The sequence below is a fragment of the Halichoeres trimaculatus genome, unplaced genomic scaffold (genome assembly GCF_033239565.1).
Source record: "Halichoeres trimaculatus isolate MK-OKI-2021-1 unplaced genomic scaffold, fHalTri1.1 fHalTri1_scaffold_5, whole genome shotgun sequence".
NCBI classification, from domain to species: Eukaryota; Metazoa; Chordata; class Actinopteri; order Labriformes; family Labridae; genus Halichoeres; species Halichoeres trimaculatus.
Window position 1 is genome coordinate 20,428,015 of NW_027437183.1, and position 20,397 is coordinate 20,448,411.

Sequence of the window (20,397 nt, forward strand, 5' to 3'; positions counted from 1 at the left end):
TAAACTTCTGTCTCTCTTTCCGATCCAAAGGTCTGAACCCATCCTGACCCGGATGAAGGAGGATCACACCCGCATCATCCTGCCTGCCATTGACAACATCAAGTATAACACATTCGAGGTGCAGCAGTATGCCAACGCTGCCCATGGCTACAACTGGGGGCTGTGGTGCATGTACATCATCCCCCCGCAGGAATGGCTGGACAAGGGCGATGAGACTGCACCCATCAGGTGAGGACCAGAGCTAGGGAACAGCCTCCATTATAGATGAGGGTGTTTGATGAAATATGGATGGCCTCAGGTTATGACTTATTCATACGTGGGACCATCTAGCTCAGGTGCTCTGGAGTCGGATGTGCCGCCTAAACACACAAATAACCCCCACCCACAGGAAGCTGTCTAATTACCATGATGAATTTCTTCATTCTGATGCAGGATCACGAGGCCGGAGAGTCGCAGTGTCATTAGTGTAATTGTGTGTTGAATATGAGCAGGTCATTCCATTATCCTGATGCTGATTGGAGCACAGTGCTGCCTTGTATCATGTTTCTGTATAATCCTAGAATTGATTATGAGCGTCTGAGGTCACGCCACGTTGAATTTTAATACACTGAGGAAGTGTATGGGAGTATTTTGTTGCACAGATATGGTCTGTTATATTTATAATCATCTGTTAGGATCAAGAGCAGCTACAGTAGCACAGGCATCGGCGTCACACTGACTGATTCATGAGCAGAAACTAGCTTACTGATAACTAGCTTATCCTCTCACCTTTAACAGTGCTCCAGAGAGAAAAACTGATTTCAGACTCTGACTCAAACTGAAAATATGTCTGAGCTTTCTGACTTCTGTCAGCTTCTGTCACTGTTAACGTGTATTAATCTGTCCATAACAAAGCCACTGGATGAGAAAAAATAAACATATAGTTATAACAAGTTTGGTCACAAAGCATATGAAATATAAAACATATATTATTGGAAATACATCATGGATATACTGTTTATGCTTTTATGTAATATACATATTTTATCACTTTTTTGCAGCTTTTCATCAATTCGTTCATGTAGGTGACATCTATTTGTCAGGTTTTATAGTTTCTATATGTATTGAAATGAAGAAAAAGTATTTATGGTTTGTTGAAAGGATTAATGCCCAGTGAAAAAAAAAAAACTCATTCTGTCTCCCTTATATCTATAGTCTCCACTGATAAATTATGTAGCCTACCACATGACACCTAATGTCCTCCACAACCTGAGCTAATTGTGGACAGATTGCAGAGTACAGTCAACGCTTCTCCTTTCCAGTGCTCCCCCAAAGAGGGCTATGTGCTCCCTTTAGGCTTTAAACCGTCTCTCTGGCACCCTTGTTGTACCTTTGCATGATTTACAGCCCTAAAAGTAATTTTCTCACACTGGTGTTTTGTTAAACTAAAACCCTTTGTTTTTGCTGCTGTCTCTTTAAGGCTCCCCTCTGGAAGACTGTCAGGGTCTAAGCTATGGGCAAACACCTTGGTGTTTGAGGCCCACTCCTCCAATGTTTCATGAACCAGTTAGGAGATCCTTACACACTCAAAGCGGTTGGGTTAAAAATAACCCAATTTGGGCTGTTTTATAGCCCAACTGCTGGGTCGTTAAAGCACCAGCCCAGCAGTAGTTAATTTGACCCAGCAGGATGAATTGGTTCATTTTAACCCGACAGATGAGTTTAATATTCTACCTGAATTCTGGGTCAAATTAATTACAATTCAGGGTTGTTTCAACTCTATTTGTTCAGTGATCCTCTCAAACACTTGGTTAAATTAACCAACACACAAATGAAAAAAGATTGATCCAGTCTGATTTCATTTTAAACATATTTAATAAAGCTCTGACAACCATGCTGCAGAACACAGACAACAGGTTTGTGCTGCGGTGCACAGATTGTCAGTTGAATGAGTGAACGAAAAAACAGTGATGCATATCCACTGCGTTGCCTCCTCACTGTCACACTAAAATTTAACTTGCTGAAATCCTTGCCTTAAAATGTAAAGGAGCAGTTACTTGAAGTGTGGTTACAGCAAATCTTGTGTCGAGAAGTGAATATTGAATATTTAATTAAAAAGGTGCTGATATGTGTGAGTGCTCAATGTGTTGCGCTTGGTGCGGTGTCTGACTGGTGGAGCACATCTGTCAATGTGATGTTCATAAAGATCTCATGCAAGAGAGAGAGGGAGCATGTGCAAGAGCGCCTGAGTAAACAGTTGTTTTCTTGTGTCTTATAATAGCAGACAATATGAAAAACAAGATGGTCTTATAATGCATTATGTGGGTTAGGTGGTGCATCCTGAACTCTGAAATCTTCATTTACACATTTAAACCATCTTGCTGAGGAACTGTTGCACCCCTCCTTGATAGTCAAGCAATAAGAAGAGACCCCACAGGTCCAAAGATTTTCAATTTCAATGTGTGAGCTGCAAAAGTCTTTTTGTTTGTCTTTTCGATGTGTTTCATCTGTATCCAGGCTGACAGGTTTCTTGCAGGAACAGTATCCCGACCTCTGTAGCTGACACACCTTTTCTCAGTGAATGCTGAGGTTAGAGCAGCCAACAGTGCCGTGACAATAAGAAAATCTTACATGATCTGAAAGTAGTAATTAGTGTGATTTTGTGACTATGGGAGCTTCATGTTCCTGCATGAACATAAAGGAGCAATGAGAAGAAGTCAGCAGTGAATGGACAGTTTTCAAAGCGGTGTGTGATGTCAGAGTGTGATGTCTTTCATTGATACCTGCTCAGGCTCCAGTCCAGATAGAACAAGATAAAAATGTGTGAGAAAGAGAATAGGTTGCACAGAGATCTAAAAGTGTGCACATAGAAAATGTCTTCATGCCTGTTACGAAGTGATTAAACTTTACTGTTCTGCTCCAAAGCGGCCGCTCAGGTGCAGGGTCAACACTCCTGCTCGCCCCTCTCATCTCTCTGATGAAATGCATAAATTCATGTCTCGCAGTGGGCAGCCCGCTCTCTCTCCTCACTCATCAAATACTGCAGCTGAGCTCGGCTCCATCTTTAAAATATCTCCTCTAACCTAATGTTAGACGTGCTAAATGCTTTGGACTGGAGTCAAAGTTTGATACTGATGTAGAGTTCACATGTTGATGATCCTCAACCACGACACCAGGTTTTAAAGCCTGATAAGTTCAGAGGTCAGGCTGACACCCTGAGAGAGGATATCATTCACTTTTTAATGCAGCTTTTGTAAACCAGTAAGATTCATACACCAGCTGAGATACTCTGTACTACACGTTAGATGTTAAAGGAGCTGTGAGGAGTCTTGAAAAAGTCTCACCTCCAGATATATGCCTGGTCGTAATCAACACTTATTTAGTTATTCTTAAATGCTACGTCTTAGCTTCCTGATTGAGTTGGACAGGACTGTATTGTTTTATGACACGTGTAGGTCTCTATGACAACACCACACCGGCTGACGAAGTTTGGTAGTGAGAAAAAAGATCTGTGTTTTTCTCTGCTGAAAAGAAATTCTTGACTAGATTTTGTAGTGATGGTGGACACTAACCAGGCTGTCAAAAGGATGTCAGAGCAGAAGAAAGTTATACAGGAGAGCGACAGAGCCTGGTCTTAAGGGTAAAACACAAGCTAAAGGCTAAAACATGAGCTAAATGCTAAAATGTGATTTAAATGCTAAAAATTGGGATAAAGGTTAAAACATGAGCTAAAAGCTAAAGCACGAGCTAAAGGCTTAAACATGGCCTAAGGGCTAAACATGAGCTAAATGCTAAAACATGAGCTAAAGACTTAAATATGAGCTAAAGGCTAAAACACAAGCTAAAGGCTAAAAAAAGCTAAAGGCTTAAGGCTAAAACATGGGCTAAGCTTTTAGTGATAATGTTCATTTCAACCCTCAGTCATCAGTTATTCTGCAGTGGTCTGTTCAAACTTGAGAGTCTATCAATAAAATGAAGAGTGAGGTTACGTTAGCTCTGCTTGGTGAGGTTGGAGTTGGGAGATGAGCACTGGTAGAACATAAACAGGATTCACGAGCATTACAAAGAGATGTCTCAGAGCACCACACTGTGAGTAGGGCTAAATATAGCTAGCTACTAGATCATGGTACAAACATACAAAATGTGCTTGTTGTCACATTTCAAACCGTAGTGCTACATAACTTTTGATCAATACCTTGACTCGTTGCGTTGTAGCCAGTAAAAAGTTGTCTTGAACAAAGAAGAGTGGAATTAAAATGAAGATGCAATCTCTGTTCACTTTTAATGACAAACACACTCCTTGTTAAGATTCATGTCCAAGTGGCAACCTTTGCTTCTAAAGTCCGTTTCAGAAACAAATGGGTGACAGTGGGGAGACTAAGTCCATTAATTGTAAAGTCTATGGTCATGTCATGAGTATATTAACAGTACATCCCTGTTTTCTTTTTCTGTGCTGTGAAACCGATTTCTTGGATTTATTTCGTAGAAATGTCTGACACTGGAGCTGAACTGACAAAGGAACAAGGACAGAGGAGCAGAAGAAGGTGTTACTGCAATCGACACCTTATGAATACTCCTCACAGGGCCTTTGAGCAAAACAAGAAGTGAAGTGTTTTCAGCAGATTTATTTCAAAGTCCAACGGTGCTTGGCTTATTTATTATCACCAAGTTGACCTCGTCATTCTCAAGTCTAACTCAACATGTCGTGCATAACTGAGGCTGTAAAGGGAGCCGAATTTAAGATTTGAAGCATAGGTCTACTGATCCAGCTGTTTTATTTGATGAGTGGAGAGTGAGAAAATGTTGCAGTAGGACTCAGAAGAATCAAATAAGAGACTAACCTTGAGATGAACATGCTGGGATTTTCTTTTATTACTCCTAAATGAAACATTGAACGTTCTGCTTTGTTTCAGAAAGCTGTAACTAGAATCTCGGGAACAAAAGCTCAGAGTGAGAGCTCAGGGCCAGGTCGGACTGAAGAATCTCACCCTTTTTCTTTAAAAAAAAATCTTTTTCATATTGATTCAATTCCTTCCTCGTAAATGCTTCTGTGTGCCTATAGTGATTCAACTTTCGGCTTCATCAAAAATCGACACATACTATGAATTTCTTTACTGTGGATGTTTTTGTAGTGGAAAGGAAACACATAATAGATCGGAATTTCAACACTTTGAGCAGCTGAACCTCCAGTTTCTTGAGAGCACACGACTGAAAATGAAAGTATTTCAAAACACAACCTCAGTGTGAGGCTTAAAAACAAATCACCTGTTCAGAAACATTTTGTGTTGTGTTTTGAAGAATTTCAATTTTCAATTTCTGCTAAATGGAGTCGTGTCTGCGGCCACCTGGCTGTTCTCAGTCAGGTATTCGCTCTCTTCAGGCGCTATTTTTACACGGGAAAAGTGAGTGTCTACGCACCAGGGTGTTTTGGAAAAGACAACAAACACTGACTTTTGAAAAGCAGTTAAACCTGAGGAAAGAAACACAGAGATTTGAAACTAATGAGATGTAAAACGTGCCAAAAGGACTCCTGCCCAAAACCAGCAGGAGTTCCCTGGTTCACTGTGAGCTCTGTGCATTAATTAGAGCAAAAAGGTACCTCGAGATCAAGGGCATGCATAGAGATCATAAAGAGATGGAGTGAAAGTGAGCTGTTAGTTTCTCTGCCAGGCTGCTCTGAAGCCAAAATCCTGATCAACTTTAGTATGAAGATCAGAAGTAGCAAAGATTTAAAGCAGCATGCTGAGAGTCTGAGACTACACTGAGGTGCAGATCTGCAAGTTTCAGCATCCCCCAAGAAATGTCAGGCAAATGAAGTGAAACATGTCACTCATGTCAAAGGAAAACCAAAGTCTGAGCTTTCCTGGGATTAATCTACATGTTCATCGGAGGTGCAGCCATCAGCAGAGAGAAATGTCTGCTGTGCACGCAGAGACCGAGTATCATCTGCCTGTAAACATGCGTGTGAAGCTGCTGCTGTCACACTTAATGCCAGCTGGATGATTGAGGCAGGTTTTCAGTTACGTGGGAAGACTTTCAAGTGTCTGATTCTTCCAGTTAGTAGCAGCGTCTCGTCCCTGCTCAGGTTAAAGCTGTGCACATATGTGGACCAATCACAGAGGGAATGTGCTGAGAATCGTTAACTTGGTGGTTTCACCAGCAGTGTTTACATTTTCACAGTAGTGTGGGGGTGAGCTTTTGTTTCAGTCCCCACTGTCGCAGGAATCTGTATAGAGAGAATAGCACACAAACACCAGGTTACACAGGCTCTCTGTGGTTTAATTGCTGCTCTTTTAGATGTCCTGTGAATGTGTTGCTCTTGTCATTAACGAGTATGCTGCATAGCTGTTTAGTTTTAGCAGGTTTTAATATCAAAGGATCTGTTCTGTGATCTTGTGCTGTTATCAGCTAAAAATCTTGGGCTACTCTCCAAACTGCCTATGCTATACAATACAAACAGCGCCTACTAACTACAATATGCAAAGAATTCTTGGATAACCTGATCTGGGAAAATTTCTCAGCATGCAACAGACCAGTCTACTTCACATACTATTTCCCAGAATTCACGCTGATGATACTGTTTGTCTTTGCAGATGGCACTCAGGTTAAAGTGAATTTATGCCACCTACTGCAATGAGTCAGCATTTCAACCACAATGTGAGATGGTCCCTGAGATAGAAGTAAAGTTATATTAAATAATCACCAGTCTTGTTATAAAAGAGGTGTTTGCTTCTACAAGATTTATTGAAGTTCATTCAAACCACTTATTGCTTGGGTTACACGGAAGTGGTTTTTTCATCAGCTGTAAAAATAAAAGGTCTGTTCCAGAGTTATTATCAATTAAATTGTTGCAATAATAATGTAAGGAAAAAAAAACTTAAAAAATAAAAAAAACATTCTTGTATCTTTACCACTGGTTGATTTATGTCAAATGTTTTATCTGGCAGTCTCTTTGCATAATAATGACTGAAATATTAAGATGGGCCCATAATTGTTATATATATTTATAATAAAGAAAAAAAAAGAAATAACGGGCTGTACCTCAGCTTTCTGATATTGAAAACCAGCAAAGCATATAACACAAACACCTCAGAACAGTCATACTAACGACTACATTCATGTAGTGCAGGGGTGGGCAATTATTTTTTACCAGGGGCCACATGAGGAACCTGAATTGTGTCAGAGGGCCACCAACTTTCTTCCATCGTAAAATGCTCTAAATTAAATATTTTGAATAGTCGGAACTGATTATCAGAAGAATAAAGCACTCTGTAAATGTTTATATTAGGTGATGTAAAATTGTGGTGTATAGGTCAAGTAGAAAAAAAAAAACAATTATTGAATCCTAAAATGAAAGAGAAAATGTCTTAAGTTTTCGTCTTTGTCAATATCTGTCATACATGAACTCACTTTTACCGATCGAGAGTGCTGGCAGACTGCCAACACTCCTGAATATGGAGGGAATCTCCCATTTTTTCCAACCCTTTCTCCTGCTGTTCTCCTGGCTTGTGATTTCTCCTGATAGTCCCCAAAATTTAAGTATGCTTCTGTGAGCTCTAATATTTTGCTAAGTCAAATCAAGTCCCGTACTTGGGCGTTATATCGAAAACTCAGAAACCATCCACCCCCTCTCTCTTAGTTGGTTTGATCCAGAGACGCTGCAGGAGACCTCAGAGACAGAGACAGATAACGGTGCAGAACTTGTTGATGAAGACTTTATCAGAGCCTTAGCTGTTTCCTTTCTTTTTTGGAGAACTTTGACATGACATGTCGTGAGTTAGACTAACGTAGCTCTGCTCTAACGCAGCATCCTCTCCAATCAGGAAAGAGCAGCGTGAATTTTATAGTGAGAAGGCTGACTCTAAAATAGTGAAACGCGCATCGTTGTACTGAAGAGAGTGCCGTCGCGTACATGCGCTGCGCGTGTACGTGACAGCACTCTCTTCAGAACAGCAGAGTTCAGGTGGAGGAGACTGACTGAGCCAGTGAAAGAGAGGGAGAATTCAATCCAAAATGTCTTGTTCAGTGCTTGTGATAGATGGAGTTTTAAGACATATGCACCCGCACGAGTTTTATGTTTATGTTTATGATTGGCCTCACGCGGGCCGGACAGGGACGTACAAAGGGCCGGATGTGGCCCGCGGGCCGTAGTTTGCCCAGGTCTGATGTAGTGTGTAGTAGGCGTTTTGGAAAACATTAAGCATGGGCATGTCCAATTTTGTTATTGACCCAATAATTTGCACCATATTTGTGCCCCTGACTTTCTGTCCAGGTTGTTCTTCTCTGTTAATCCTAATGTGCTCCAGAAGCTCCCTGTCTCTTCGCATAAATTCAGCAGACTGAGCTGTGAGCTGTGCACAATGAGGGCCCTCCTGTGTGAACTGGGATTTAAAGGGAGGGGACCTTAATTGTTCTTTAAAATATGCTTTTTTTATTTTTAAAATGCATGTATGACATTCATTCACCATTGTCCTCTTGGTTAATGCAGCATTTACACTTTTCAGGAGCTCCTGTTTTTTTTTTCTGTCTCTGATTCATACATGTAGATCCCATATGAATGAAACAAAGTTCCTGGAAAGAGCCAGTTATATAACTGGTCTCAACATGCCAACCAAGGCAGTCCCTCAGATCTGAGTCTCCCACTGGCCTGCGGGCAGTTGCCACTCTTTTGGACAGCTCTGTTTAGTTCTTCAATGTAGTTTCATCCACAGGTCTGATGCAATTCCCTTGTTCCCAGTCCGAATATCTGCAGCAGTGTCCATCATTACTGATAGTTACTATCCCAAAGTTAAAGCACTTTGATGATTCTTTAATTAGCTTTGGCACAATGAACACATTGCATAGTGGCCCAATGGTTAGCGCTGCTGCCTCACAGCAAGTGGGTCACCATTTGTTGATCTCCCTGCGTGGAGTTTGCATGTTGTCTCTGTGCATGTGGGTTCTCCACATAGACCGTATATAGAGTGGACAGCGTGGCTCCGCCATTTACCATTGTACGGTTTTGAAGCCAAAATTCCCCCGACACAGGCGCAGCCATTGGCAGCAATTGCACCCAGAGTCAGCGCAGTAGAGATGATGAAGGATTCTGGGAGAAACTGAGTGGAGGTGGGTGACAAAAATAATCATTTCTTGACTCTACCTCCCAACACATTTTACTATCCCCAGAAAAATACACAAGAACGGCAGCTGTCAATCATTGTTAAACGATACCTGAAGCCTCGTTTTTAACCTCGTATAACTAATGAAAACGAGACTTTTCAAAAAAAAAAAAAGGACTTGAATACAAAACAACCAAATGATAGCTTCAAATCACCACAACAATTGGATGGAGAAACATTTCTATGAGGAGTATCAATTTTTTTGAGTTTGACCACAGCCCATCTGGAATGGCTGGAAAGCCAGATTTTTTAACCTATATTGCAGCCAGCCACCAGGGGGAGCAGTTTTTGTGGAGACCTCACTTCGAGCTGAGCAAGTGGATGTCCTTTTTTTTTTTTTTTTACAGGCTATGGTTCTCCACAGATACTCCAGCTTCCTCCCACAGCCCAAAAACATGCTCATCAGGTTAATTGGTCACTCTAAACTGTCCGTAAGTGTGAGTAGGTGAGAGAAAGGTTGTCTACCTTGTGAATACCTGGTGATCAGGTGGTGATCATGGTCTGTCCTTAGACAGCTGGGGTAGACCCTGCTCAGGGAAATGAATGAAAACGAACAATGAACACATTACTTATGATTTAAAGTGTGATATGACATTCAAGAGCACCGTTGGGTTATTATCCATCAAGACAACAACAGACATGATTAAGAGAAATGAAAGACTCATTAATATCACTGAAAGCCGCAATTACTAGAATTATTGTAGTTAATTCATTAATAAGTCATCATGATTCTTATTTATCACAGCTTTGTGCAGATTTTGCAGAGCCTAAAAGGGTTCATGCTTTAAAAATCCTATTATCAAATTACTGGAGTCACTATAATGAAAAATAAAACAAAGCTATAACAGTATTTCTAAGGTCAGGTTTGTGCAGTTTTTTCCAAACACACACTAAGGTTTACTTCAGAGATGTGTTCTCGTGTCTCAAACATTATAAGCCAAACATTTACAGATAGTCAGATTTGGACCAAGAGCAACACACACTGAGCTGAGGAGCACTTTTATTACCTCTCTTGCTGCAGCTCTCTGAAGGTGAAGCAATAGCACTTTCATACGGTACAGCTGGTCTCATACAAACAAACAATATGATAAAAATGTACAGCCTGGACCTTTAATACTAGATGTCTTATCGCTGCTGTATAGAGCTCATGTATTATTGAGCTTTGAGCGCTGGAGTGGAGATAGTAGGGAGATGGGAGAAAAGCCTCAGACTGCAGCGCTGCTTCGTGATTCTCTATCGACACTTTGCTGCAAATGGACAGATCGCCTCGAGGCGCAGCTGAAGTGTGTCGGCTGTGAGGATTTCTATTGGAAATCATTCTCCCACTTGTTTCCCGAAGGTTTGTGCCCATCAACAACAGACGCTTCATGGCCATTCAGGGTTCAGACTCAAAGCCTTTTCTGGCAGTTTGGACACATTCAACAACAGAGAGTAAAAAGAGGGACAAGGAGGACGAGAAGCTGCCACATTGTGAGAGCACAGAGGAGTGCTGCCATTGCTGAGCTCTGAAAATCAAGGTGAAAGAGAGGCTAGTGCAGGGATCATCGACAGGGCAGCGCAGGAAGGTCCCTGAAAAAATCGCAGAGTGGTTTGGAATTCAACTGAAACCACATAGAAAGACCAGTTCCTCTGTGTTCAGACTTCATGTGGGTACGTCCTGCTATTTGGTATTGCTTCAGGGATTTTAAAAATGGTATCTTACTCATGTGGCTGTTTCCAAAAAAATCTAACAACTTGAAATATTTTAGTTTTCCCAAGAGAAGGGAGGCTTAATTTGTGGTTGGAAACACATAACAAACTGCAGACACAGATCTGTTTTAAGCAGGTGTTACAGTTAAATGATGCACAAAAGATCAAAATGAGCTCTCAGGCTTTGGATCAAGAATTGAATTTAGGAGAATCAAACTGTTATCTGCAGCAGAAGGAACAAAAAATAAAAAGATGCACTTTATTTTACCTTTAGCATATCTGACCCAATTCAATCAAATGACACAGCTCTATAGCAAAGAGGGTTTTATTACATAACACATTTTTATGCATTTATGTTGTGCTTTGATGGCCATATTCATTTAAATCTCTTCAGATATTAAATTAATCCAATTACAGTGAAACAGACTTATATAATTCCTGGACATGTCTGAAATGTGTCTGTGTTTCTGTCTCGTACTCCACTTACAGCACAGGGGCTGTTATATAATTTTAAAGGCAAGCTGTCAGGGTTCAAAAGGCAGCTTCAGCAGCAGTGGCTGAGGCAGGCGGTCCTCTATGATCATCTCCATTTCAACATGTTGCAGACGTGATCATGCATCTGATGCTCCTTCTGCAAGCAAGCGGTTTTTGGGAGTGAGTTTCTGAGGTGTGAAGGGCGGATGAGCCCTGCAGGCTGACCATCTGTACTCCAAATATAATCACACCTAACGACATTAAAGGAGAAATCCAGCCCATTATGTAACACAGACACGACTTAGTTTGTGGCAAACTTGAACAATTTCATCTAGTTTCCCCATGAACAAACTTTCTCTCAAGTAGCTGTCGGGTAAATTTCAGAGAGCGGAGTCTCTGTGAAGGTGGAGGTACAGAGAGTCAGAACAACAGAGCAGGTGTAGAAAGAAAGCAGTGACAGAGAGAACAATGGCTCCGTATGTCAGAGCCACTTACAAAATACGACAAAAAGCCATTGGGGACTGTGCTGTACTTCACAAACAAGTGATGAGAGGGTCACGTAGAGGAGTGACAGAGTGGTGTTGCAACAATAACTACAGAACATTTTTTTCTGCTTCGGCTTCTTTCATGATTGATTTTTGTTGAGCTTGATAGCTGCAAAAACCACACGTCAGAGAAAAGTGTGGGCTGCCTGATTCTTAAAACCAACAGAGGACTGCTCAGATATGGATTTGAAAAGTCAGTTAAGCAGGATATTATCCAGCAGATCTGGGAGATTTGGAGGATGGAAAACAAAATCAGAGCAGTTGGAGAAGTTGGCTCAGACTTTTGCTTTCGCTCATCATCGAAATCGTCCAAAAACACTGAAACAAAGAAATTTCACTGATAAAGGAACATCCCCAATGGGCTGACAGACTGTCTGCATTAAAGCACAGCTTTAAATACTGGGATAAAACCACAGTGATGCCAACAATGTTTATGTTTGACAGAATATTCAGATATTTGGTCCATGAAATGTTTAATTACTGCACAAAATACGTATTTAATCAGATTTGATCATACTTTCTTTGGTGTACAACAATATTACAAAATTTAAAACCATTACATCCCATATCAGCAGCACCTGGTGGAGCACAGGGCCTTTACTGGATTTCATGAAAGAATCATACTTAATGGAGACCAGGGCAAGTTTCCCCTCTGTGGTTTTGTTGCTAAGACATGTTGGAGAGTCAGCCATAATAAGAGCTCTTCCAAATGATGAGGTGAGGTCTTCAAACACCAAGGGCTACCTGGACTGGCCAATCAGAAAAAAGGGGGTTCATGAAGCAGGGTGTCATGTGTTGGTCTTTTTGTTCCTTTCTTAGTCTTCCTAGCTTGTGGATTGTCTTGTGTTTTACCTTGTGTTTCCTGTTTAATTTTGTAGTTCTTGCTCCCTTTGCGTCTTGTTTAGTTTAACCTTCTGCCTTTGTGTTTCCTTCCTGTTTATTGCTCTCATGAGTTCTACCAATGACTCGTCACACATCTGTGTTATTTCAGTTCTTCAGTTGTTTGTGAGTTGGTCTCACCTCCTGGTTTTGTCTAATTACCAAGCCATGCTTTCCTTGTAATTCTGTGTATTTTTTGTGTGATTCTTGTGTTTTTTTAGTAAACAGAGTTTGGGCCCTTGTTTGATTTTTTTTTTCAATAACCAACTTAATTTAAGTGTACTTCAGTCCTCCATTTTTGTGTTTTTCATAGAACTAGACGAGAGAAAAGAAGGGCTTTTTATTTTTTGAGAACTAAAATATGTAAATCTACAACAGGGGTACCAGAGAGACAGTATGAAGCCTAACAGAAAGCTGGTCACCCCCTCTTTAACTGTGTTTGGTGTGAGTCATTTCTCAGTCTTGCTGCTAGCTGTATTACGTTTTAAAAGGTGTGTTAATCAGACTTCAGCAAAGATCACAGCGGGAAATATGACATCAGCACACATGCTGATATAACAGTGCCAGGAACAAAATAAATGTTAAGGCAGAAAGGGAAAGTGTTGGCATATTTATTGTGTTCGGTCTGTCTGGAGGCTGAGGGTCAGGGGTCAAAAGTAAAGGTCAAATTAGCCACATTTGTTGCAGGAAAAAAAAATCTTTTAATGTTGTCATTTCCTCTTCCTCTTTCTCCACCTTTCCTCGATCCGTGATGCTGTCTGTTTAGGTCAAGTAAAGTGGTTGGACAAAGACATAGGGGGTACATTTTTAGACTTTGAGTCAGAACAAACCACAGGAATGAACCCAAATGTGAGGCTCACTCAATCTAAAATTCAGTCTGTTTATTCCAAGAGGAGGTCGGTACACAGGAGATCTATGAACACAGGCAGGGGTATCTAAAAAAAAAATGGCAACAGAGTGAGTCAGACACACTGGAAACAGGTCATACACCAGGAAACAGAAGACACAGGTGAGACAGGAGACACAAGACATGAAGCCTGAAGGAAAAATTAACTTAAGCCAGAGGTGTGACACTTTTCAGCAACAGTCAGTGAGGATTCATCAAAGCAAAAAGACTTATGAAAATAACTGATGCTCATGTTTTATCAAAGGTTGTGACATTCCTCACATTTATGGCATCGTGCCTCTCAGTTTTCTGTTGCAGGGGGAATCAGCTGTCTGTAATCACTCACGAGTTAACGAACCTGAGAGGAGGAATTACTTCTTTCAGGCCTTAACACTGCACGTTTGGTCAAACAAGAGACACCAAACTTGTTTATTCTCCTGGCAACTATCAAACATCATCAAATCCTCATTTATTTACATTTTAAGGTTAAACAATTAATGTTTCCTCAACAAAACCCTTTATTTGGTTATGAAAGGCATCACAAACAGAAGGATTTTGTCAGCCGGGTTTTCACTCTATCACCTCGAGCATCAGTCTGTAGGTGCTGAGTCAGCACTTTGAACACTGGAGTGTGCAGTGTTTGCACTACCGGGAAGCTTATTCTAAAGAGAGCACTCAAAGGGAGCTGCTCTGAGTTTGCACGCTGCAGACAGGAGAGGTAGGTCACTTGTCAAGAGAGGAGGAAGGATGAGGTGAACGGGGGCTGAGTGTGTGCTGTGTCTGTCTTTTTATCTGCACGGTGAGAGCAAATAATGGAACCTGAAAGCCTCACTGTCACCGCCATGTAATTCAAACAAAGGCTCTGCAGAGGAAACGTCAGGCAAGATGAGAGGAACTGTGTGCGTTAGAAAGAATGTTTAATGTTGAAATGTTGGCATCGAGGTGGAGACTTCATTATGTGCGAGCAGGTTTCATTTAAAGTACTTGATAAGGACAAGAAATGAGAAAAACCTCTGGCAATTAACCCAGTTTCTGAGTCTTAACGTCCCCCCCTGGATGAGTTTGACTCTGGTGGTGATGAAAGAGAAAGGACTGAGGGGTCACATAAATCTGGGCTGAAATGACAGCTGACAAATGACGGATTAAAAGTTTGACAGCATGAAATTGATCAGGAGATGGAGCTTGTGACAGTGTCTGGTTGGTAAATACTAAAGAGAATGAAGGTCCAAACGCTGGCGGGGGGAAGGAGAGAAAAATACACAGACAGAGGAAGGAGGGAGAAAGAACGTCATATGAATAGAAAACTGAGGCATAAAAACAGCCGTCCAGCTTTAACTTGAGTTAAGCTTCATTAAAAATAATTGGCTTTGGCTGCAATTTTATTCTATTCTTGTGATTTTCTTTGTCAGAGTGTCAAAGGAATACTTTCTTTCACTAAGAAGTTCACACCAAGGATGAAATCTGTTCAACTTTTGCTCTTTCTTTCTTAAAGAGCACATTATATCAAGCACCTGACATTGGTTTGACATGGCCCATATAAACTCATATCATAAATGTCAAGTCATAAAGCTACTCTAGCAAAAATCTCCAAAACCTTTTCTTAAAAACACAAAAAAAGTGTGGGTCCAGGTGGGTTAAAACCATCCCAGCATCAGAGATTTACGGACCTGTAATGGATTTGGAAAATAAAGCTCCACAGTGATGATCTGGACCCACTTTTTTTCACAGACCCTAAACCTAAAAGCATCATTCTTTTTTCCTCACACACTCTTTAGCTCCGCTTTTTACAGACTCAATGAATCATAATGTAGCTTTCTCCTTCCGGCCCTTTCTCTGTCATGCTTCTCAAACTGAATTGGCAGACTCACATTTGCCTCTTTTGTGTGTGGTGTGTGTGTGTGTGAGTGTGTGTATGTGAGTGTGTGATAATGTATGGTGAACTTACCCAAGGCACTATTCCAGGAAGAAGAATAAAGCCACTCATTGGTTACTTTGGAGTAAAACACGAGGCGGTGTTGTACTTGGTTCTCTGTATGAATGTAATGCTTTCTGTGGAGCTTTGTCCCCAAGCACTTAAGATCTGACAGATAATAGCAGAGAAAAGCAGCCTCCAGGGGAAGGAGCTGGAGAGGGACCATTTCTTTTAGGAAAGAGAAAAAATTAACCTCTTCTCTGTACAGATGATCTTTGTGCTCTATGTCTCCCTCCATGAGCTGAATATGGAAATACTTTGGTTTTAGTTTTTGAGTTTATTTGGATTATTTAAGTTATTAATGTATTTTTTTCCTGTAGCAATAGGAAGCTTAAACTCACAATATAGTCAGCATGCAATTCTGGTATATTACATTAGTTTGGCGAGTCAGACTGGTGTAATGTTTGATATATTTCATATCTTAAGCTTTTTTTTTTCTTTTGAATGATTTGAATCGCCTTTTTTTAAAATAAAACAGGAGAGCAACAACAACAATTAGGCACAGCTTTAACAACACATGCCCTTCCTGACACAAACCTCCCTGTATACTTGGGCTGAAGACTGACCAGCCCCAATGAGAACACTGGTTTGGGAACTCCTAATGTTGACTGAGCCACCAGAGCTTTCCACCCAGCCCCCAGAATATTATTGGAAAATAATAGGGTTAGGAAAATAAAATACTGTATTTTTTCTGTCAGTCCTCTAGAAAGTAGCTTGTGCCGTAGCCTGAGTTCAGTCAAAGAAAAAACACAAACTGGCTGAATTCAGAGATGCACTTGTTGCCCTCTCGTGTTAAGTTGAAGTCAGGTTAATAACCCCTCTTCAGTGGAGTGTTGAGGTTTCAAAGTAGAAACTTTTCTCTGGCTGAAGGGCCTCTGACTTTTCAGGATATGGCTCCTTGAAGCTTGCTTGCTATGTGCTGTGGTGACGCCTCAGACTATTTTCTTTAGCAGCAGAGACAGTTTGGTTTCAGATGAGGCACACAGGTACAGCATTTCTGAAAGTTAGCACGACAAATACATACTCATTAGTCCATTCTTCATTTAGTTTGAGCTTTCATGCATCAGCTTTATTCTTCAGGCTCTTTGAGAGAGACATTTTTCAAGCATTTAATATATTCAGAAGTCCTTTCTCGCGCTGCTGTGCTCCACAACCTCCACACCTGATGGACAGCTTGACAGCCTCAGATATATGAAACCTAAAATATTTCAATCGCCCCCTGTTGGCTCACTAGAGAACAGATCAAAGGAGTCTGTTAACACTGACAACTACTAAACAAAAACATCAATTTGGAATGGCACTTTATATATCAAATGAAAATATATTACTGAGGAAACAATATTGATTGTATAGAATAGAATAGAAATTTGTCATTGTAACAAGTACAACAAAATTTAAGTCACAGCAGCAATCAAGTAAACAAAAGCAAGAAAGTGTATAGAAAGTGTGAAAAGGTTCATAAGAAAACAGACGATGACAGCTTGCCCATTATTCTCCAGTTCAGCCAGCCTCCACCTCCACAGGGTCCAGGACTGAGCTTCTTCAGTCATGCTCCATCTCTGTCTCCTAGATCCTGTCTGCTCACAGCAGGTGAAGCTCTTCCAGTGTGGCGTTGGTGTATGATGTTAGCTCTGTTAGCCATATGTGTGAATAGCATGATGCAACTCTGCCCTCTGGTATTCCCTCTGTTGCTGGTTAGCACAGCTAGCTGGTCCATCTTGTTGAAGATAGATCTTACGTTCCCAATAACGATGGATGGAAGGACAGGTCCATGTCGTCACTTCTTAGCTCACACCTGAGAACCAGCATATTGTCCTCACCTCCTTCCACTCACCTTGTGGGAAGACATTAGGCCTGACACCAGTCAGCATTGACATGCTATAGGCTGCAAACAGCTGAGTTCACATGTAATCAATGCAGCCATGGTTGCATGTAGGATCTCCAGACAAACACAGGAGAAAAAGTAGTAAAAAAAAGTTTGGTGTCCATGACCAACAAATGGGACATACAAAGTAATGATCCACTCCAAATACAAAGATTACGAAAAAGAGACAAACAAGTTACAAGAAACAGACAAAGAAAAGAGAGCTGCTGCAAAAGGCAGCCGTAGCCAACAAGGTGACACCTAGCAATTATTCATTTTGCAAGAGCGTCTGGCCCTCATTCCTTCTGCTGAAAAAATGGCCCTTGGAAAAATGTAGTGGATGACCCCTGCCCTAGTGGCTGGGTAGAAACTCTTCTTGGAGCAGTGTACCTGTTGCGGGAGCAACTTGGGGGTCAATATCTTGCTAAAGAGCACTTGACTGTAGGAGCTGTGATAAACCCCCTGACCCTCTGTTTGAGGTGACACTGACATACAGCTGCCCTAAAATATAGAGCTGAATAACTGGGTAAATTGGCTGAGAAGATATGACCAAACTGCACAGAGCTGCAAAACATTACAAGTGTCTTTGTGATTGAATATTGTCGCCGCAGCATCCTTTGTGAACTGGATCTGAGACAAAACAGGGAGCAGCGTATGATACACGGATGGTGCTGCTTCTGCCGCAATTCCTCCTTTGTTAGTTTACCCCAGAGTAAATGTTTGGTTTATGTCACTAAGGTATAATGTCCCCTTGTCTTCAACCAAACAATTTTATAGATATTTGTTCCATAGATGTAGCTTTAAAGATGCCTATATCACAATATTACACTAAAAAAATGACAGAAGCTTGACAGGCTTGAAGAAAGTGAAACCTGATAACCTTTCTCACATAATGTCGTTAAAGGAGGCTTTTCTGTTTCAATCCTGGTGGCTGACTTAAACTTAAATCAGGCTTGACAGGAAAGATGACATTTAAATAGATTTAGAATTCCTGTTGGCATTTACACAATTTCAGGGTATTCACAGCAACTACAGTCAAAGAAAATCTCTGCAGAAACAGGTGGTTACCTTTTTTTTTTCTTCATCCTTTCTTTGCTTTATGTAAAACTGTGCAGCTCAGTCTAGAGAAGACAGCTTCATCCTGTTTCACACATGTATTATCTAAATTTTCGTCATTTGTAGTTTTTTTTTTTGTTCTCCAGTGAAGACGTCTCTTGGTAAAAGGGGCTGTGAGGAATTTGAAAGTGATCTTGAAAAATCTCCCTTCTAGGTATATCCCTGATCGTAATCCACACTTTTAAATGAGATTATCAGTGCCAATGTTAAAGGTAACAGGTTATTTCAAAATGCTACTTCTTAGCTTCCAGTTCAGGTCATCCAGGACTGGATTGATCTAAGGCACACCTAGGTCACTGTGAAGACACCACACCAGCTGATGAAGTTTAGTAGTGAGAAGAAAGATCTGTGATTTTCTCTGCTGAAAACGATTGTTTTAATGGTGATAGTAATGGTGGACACAGGAGCCTAACTTTCAGACAGAAAAGAGACAGAAGAGCAGAAGAAAGATAAACAGGGAAGTGATAAAGCACTTTGCTAAGACACAAGCTAATGGCGAAAACAGGGGCTAAGCTGTTTATAATAATGTTCATTCCAACCCACATGCAGCAGTTCTTCTGCAATGGTCTGTTCAAACTTGAGAGTCTATGAATTAAATGAAGAGTGAGGTTATGTTAGCTCTGCTTGGTAGATGACTGGCAGGACACATCTAACCTGGATTTACAAACATTACCCATTACCGACTTGTTTTAGAGCGCCTGGTAAGCCTACAGATACGTAGGGGCTGATGATAGCGCTACATATAGTGGACTACGACAACATTTGCTTGATATCATGTTCCAAAACATATTGCTATGTAACTGTACTTATAAGTCCCTTACCTTGGCGCATTGTATCCAGTTAAAAAGTTGTCTTGAACAAAGAAAATTTGTTTCCAACTGAGCTCCATTTAATTCCAAAACAAACACGTACCTCGCTAAAAGTCATTACCACGGTGTTTGTGAGAGTCCGGGCCAGAAAATGGTCAGGCAGTCCAATTAAAACAGATCCTCCTCATAGCATCTTCAAGATGGTTAAAGCTTGCCCTGTGCACAAACACACTCTGACATGTTTTTAATCAGGCGCAGAACCAAAGCTGCCTCGTAGCTGGACATTTACATACAGCCGTTTTGATCTGTGCTACGTCTGTGCTGCATCTTTACTCTGAGAAGCTAAAAATGCCAAACCCTGCATGGATTTCCCAGGCTCATTAAAGAACGTCTTCCAGAGTCTTAGACCCTGTCTGCTGTAATTGCATTGACAATTTCAGCATCCTCTGTTGTAGCTGGGTAACTGTATTTAAAATAATGTTACGTCTCTTTTTCCCCATGCAGAACTCCGGCTATGATCGGCTGCTCCTTTGTGGTTGATCGGGAATACTTTGGTGAGATCGGTCTGCTGGATCCAGGCATGGAGGTCTACGGGGGCGAGAACATCGAGCTGGGCATGCGGGTAAGGACCACAGACTTTGATAAAGAGCTTGAAATGTGGATGCTTTTTCTTTGAACCAGAATGAAAAGGCATTTTGTTCGGCAGAAGATGAAATTGCTTGGAGGAATGCTGAAGGAAAAGTTGTTTTTTAATGAGGCTTCCCTTCAAAGCTGGAGGGTTTATGAGTGCAGTCTTACACGAGGAAGGCCACACAAAGAGACGTAATTACAAATCCAATATTTGAGAGGGTAATATTTAGATGTACAGTCATGGCTGGAATGATATGAGAAATCTATATTCAGAGTTTGGAGCAGATGATGATGAAGTTTTCATGTTTCCCAGCTGCGGGGATACAGCTTACGATACAACGCCCAGGGGCGTCAACAGAAGCCATGATTAAACTTTGCAAAGTTTCTTAAATGAGA

At 41.0% G+C, this 20,397-nt stretch overlaps 1 protein-coding gene across 1 annotated transcript in view; it reads left to right on the forward strand.

Annotated features, from left to right (window-relative positions):
• The window catches only part of galnt9 (polypeptide N-acetylgalactosaminyltransferase 9), a 146,705-nt gene that overhangs the window by 72,726 nt on the left and 53,582 nt on the right, over window positions 1-20,397 (forward strand). The window contains exons 5-6 of the mRNA XM_074670057.1: window positions 31-228; window positions 19,876-19,993. Of these exons, the coding sequence (XP_074526158.1) occupies window positions 31-228; window positions 19,876-19,993 (316 nt within the window). The remainder of the gene's footprint in view (window positions 1-30; window positions 229-19,875; window positions 19,994-20,397) is intronic.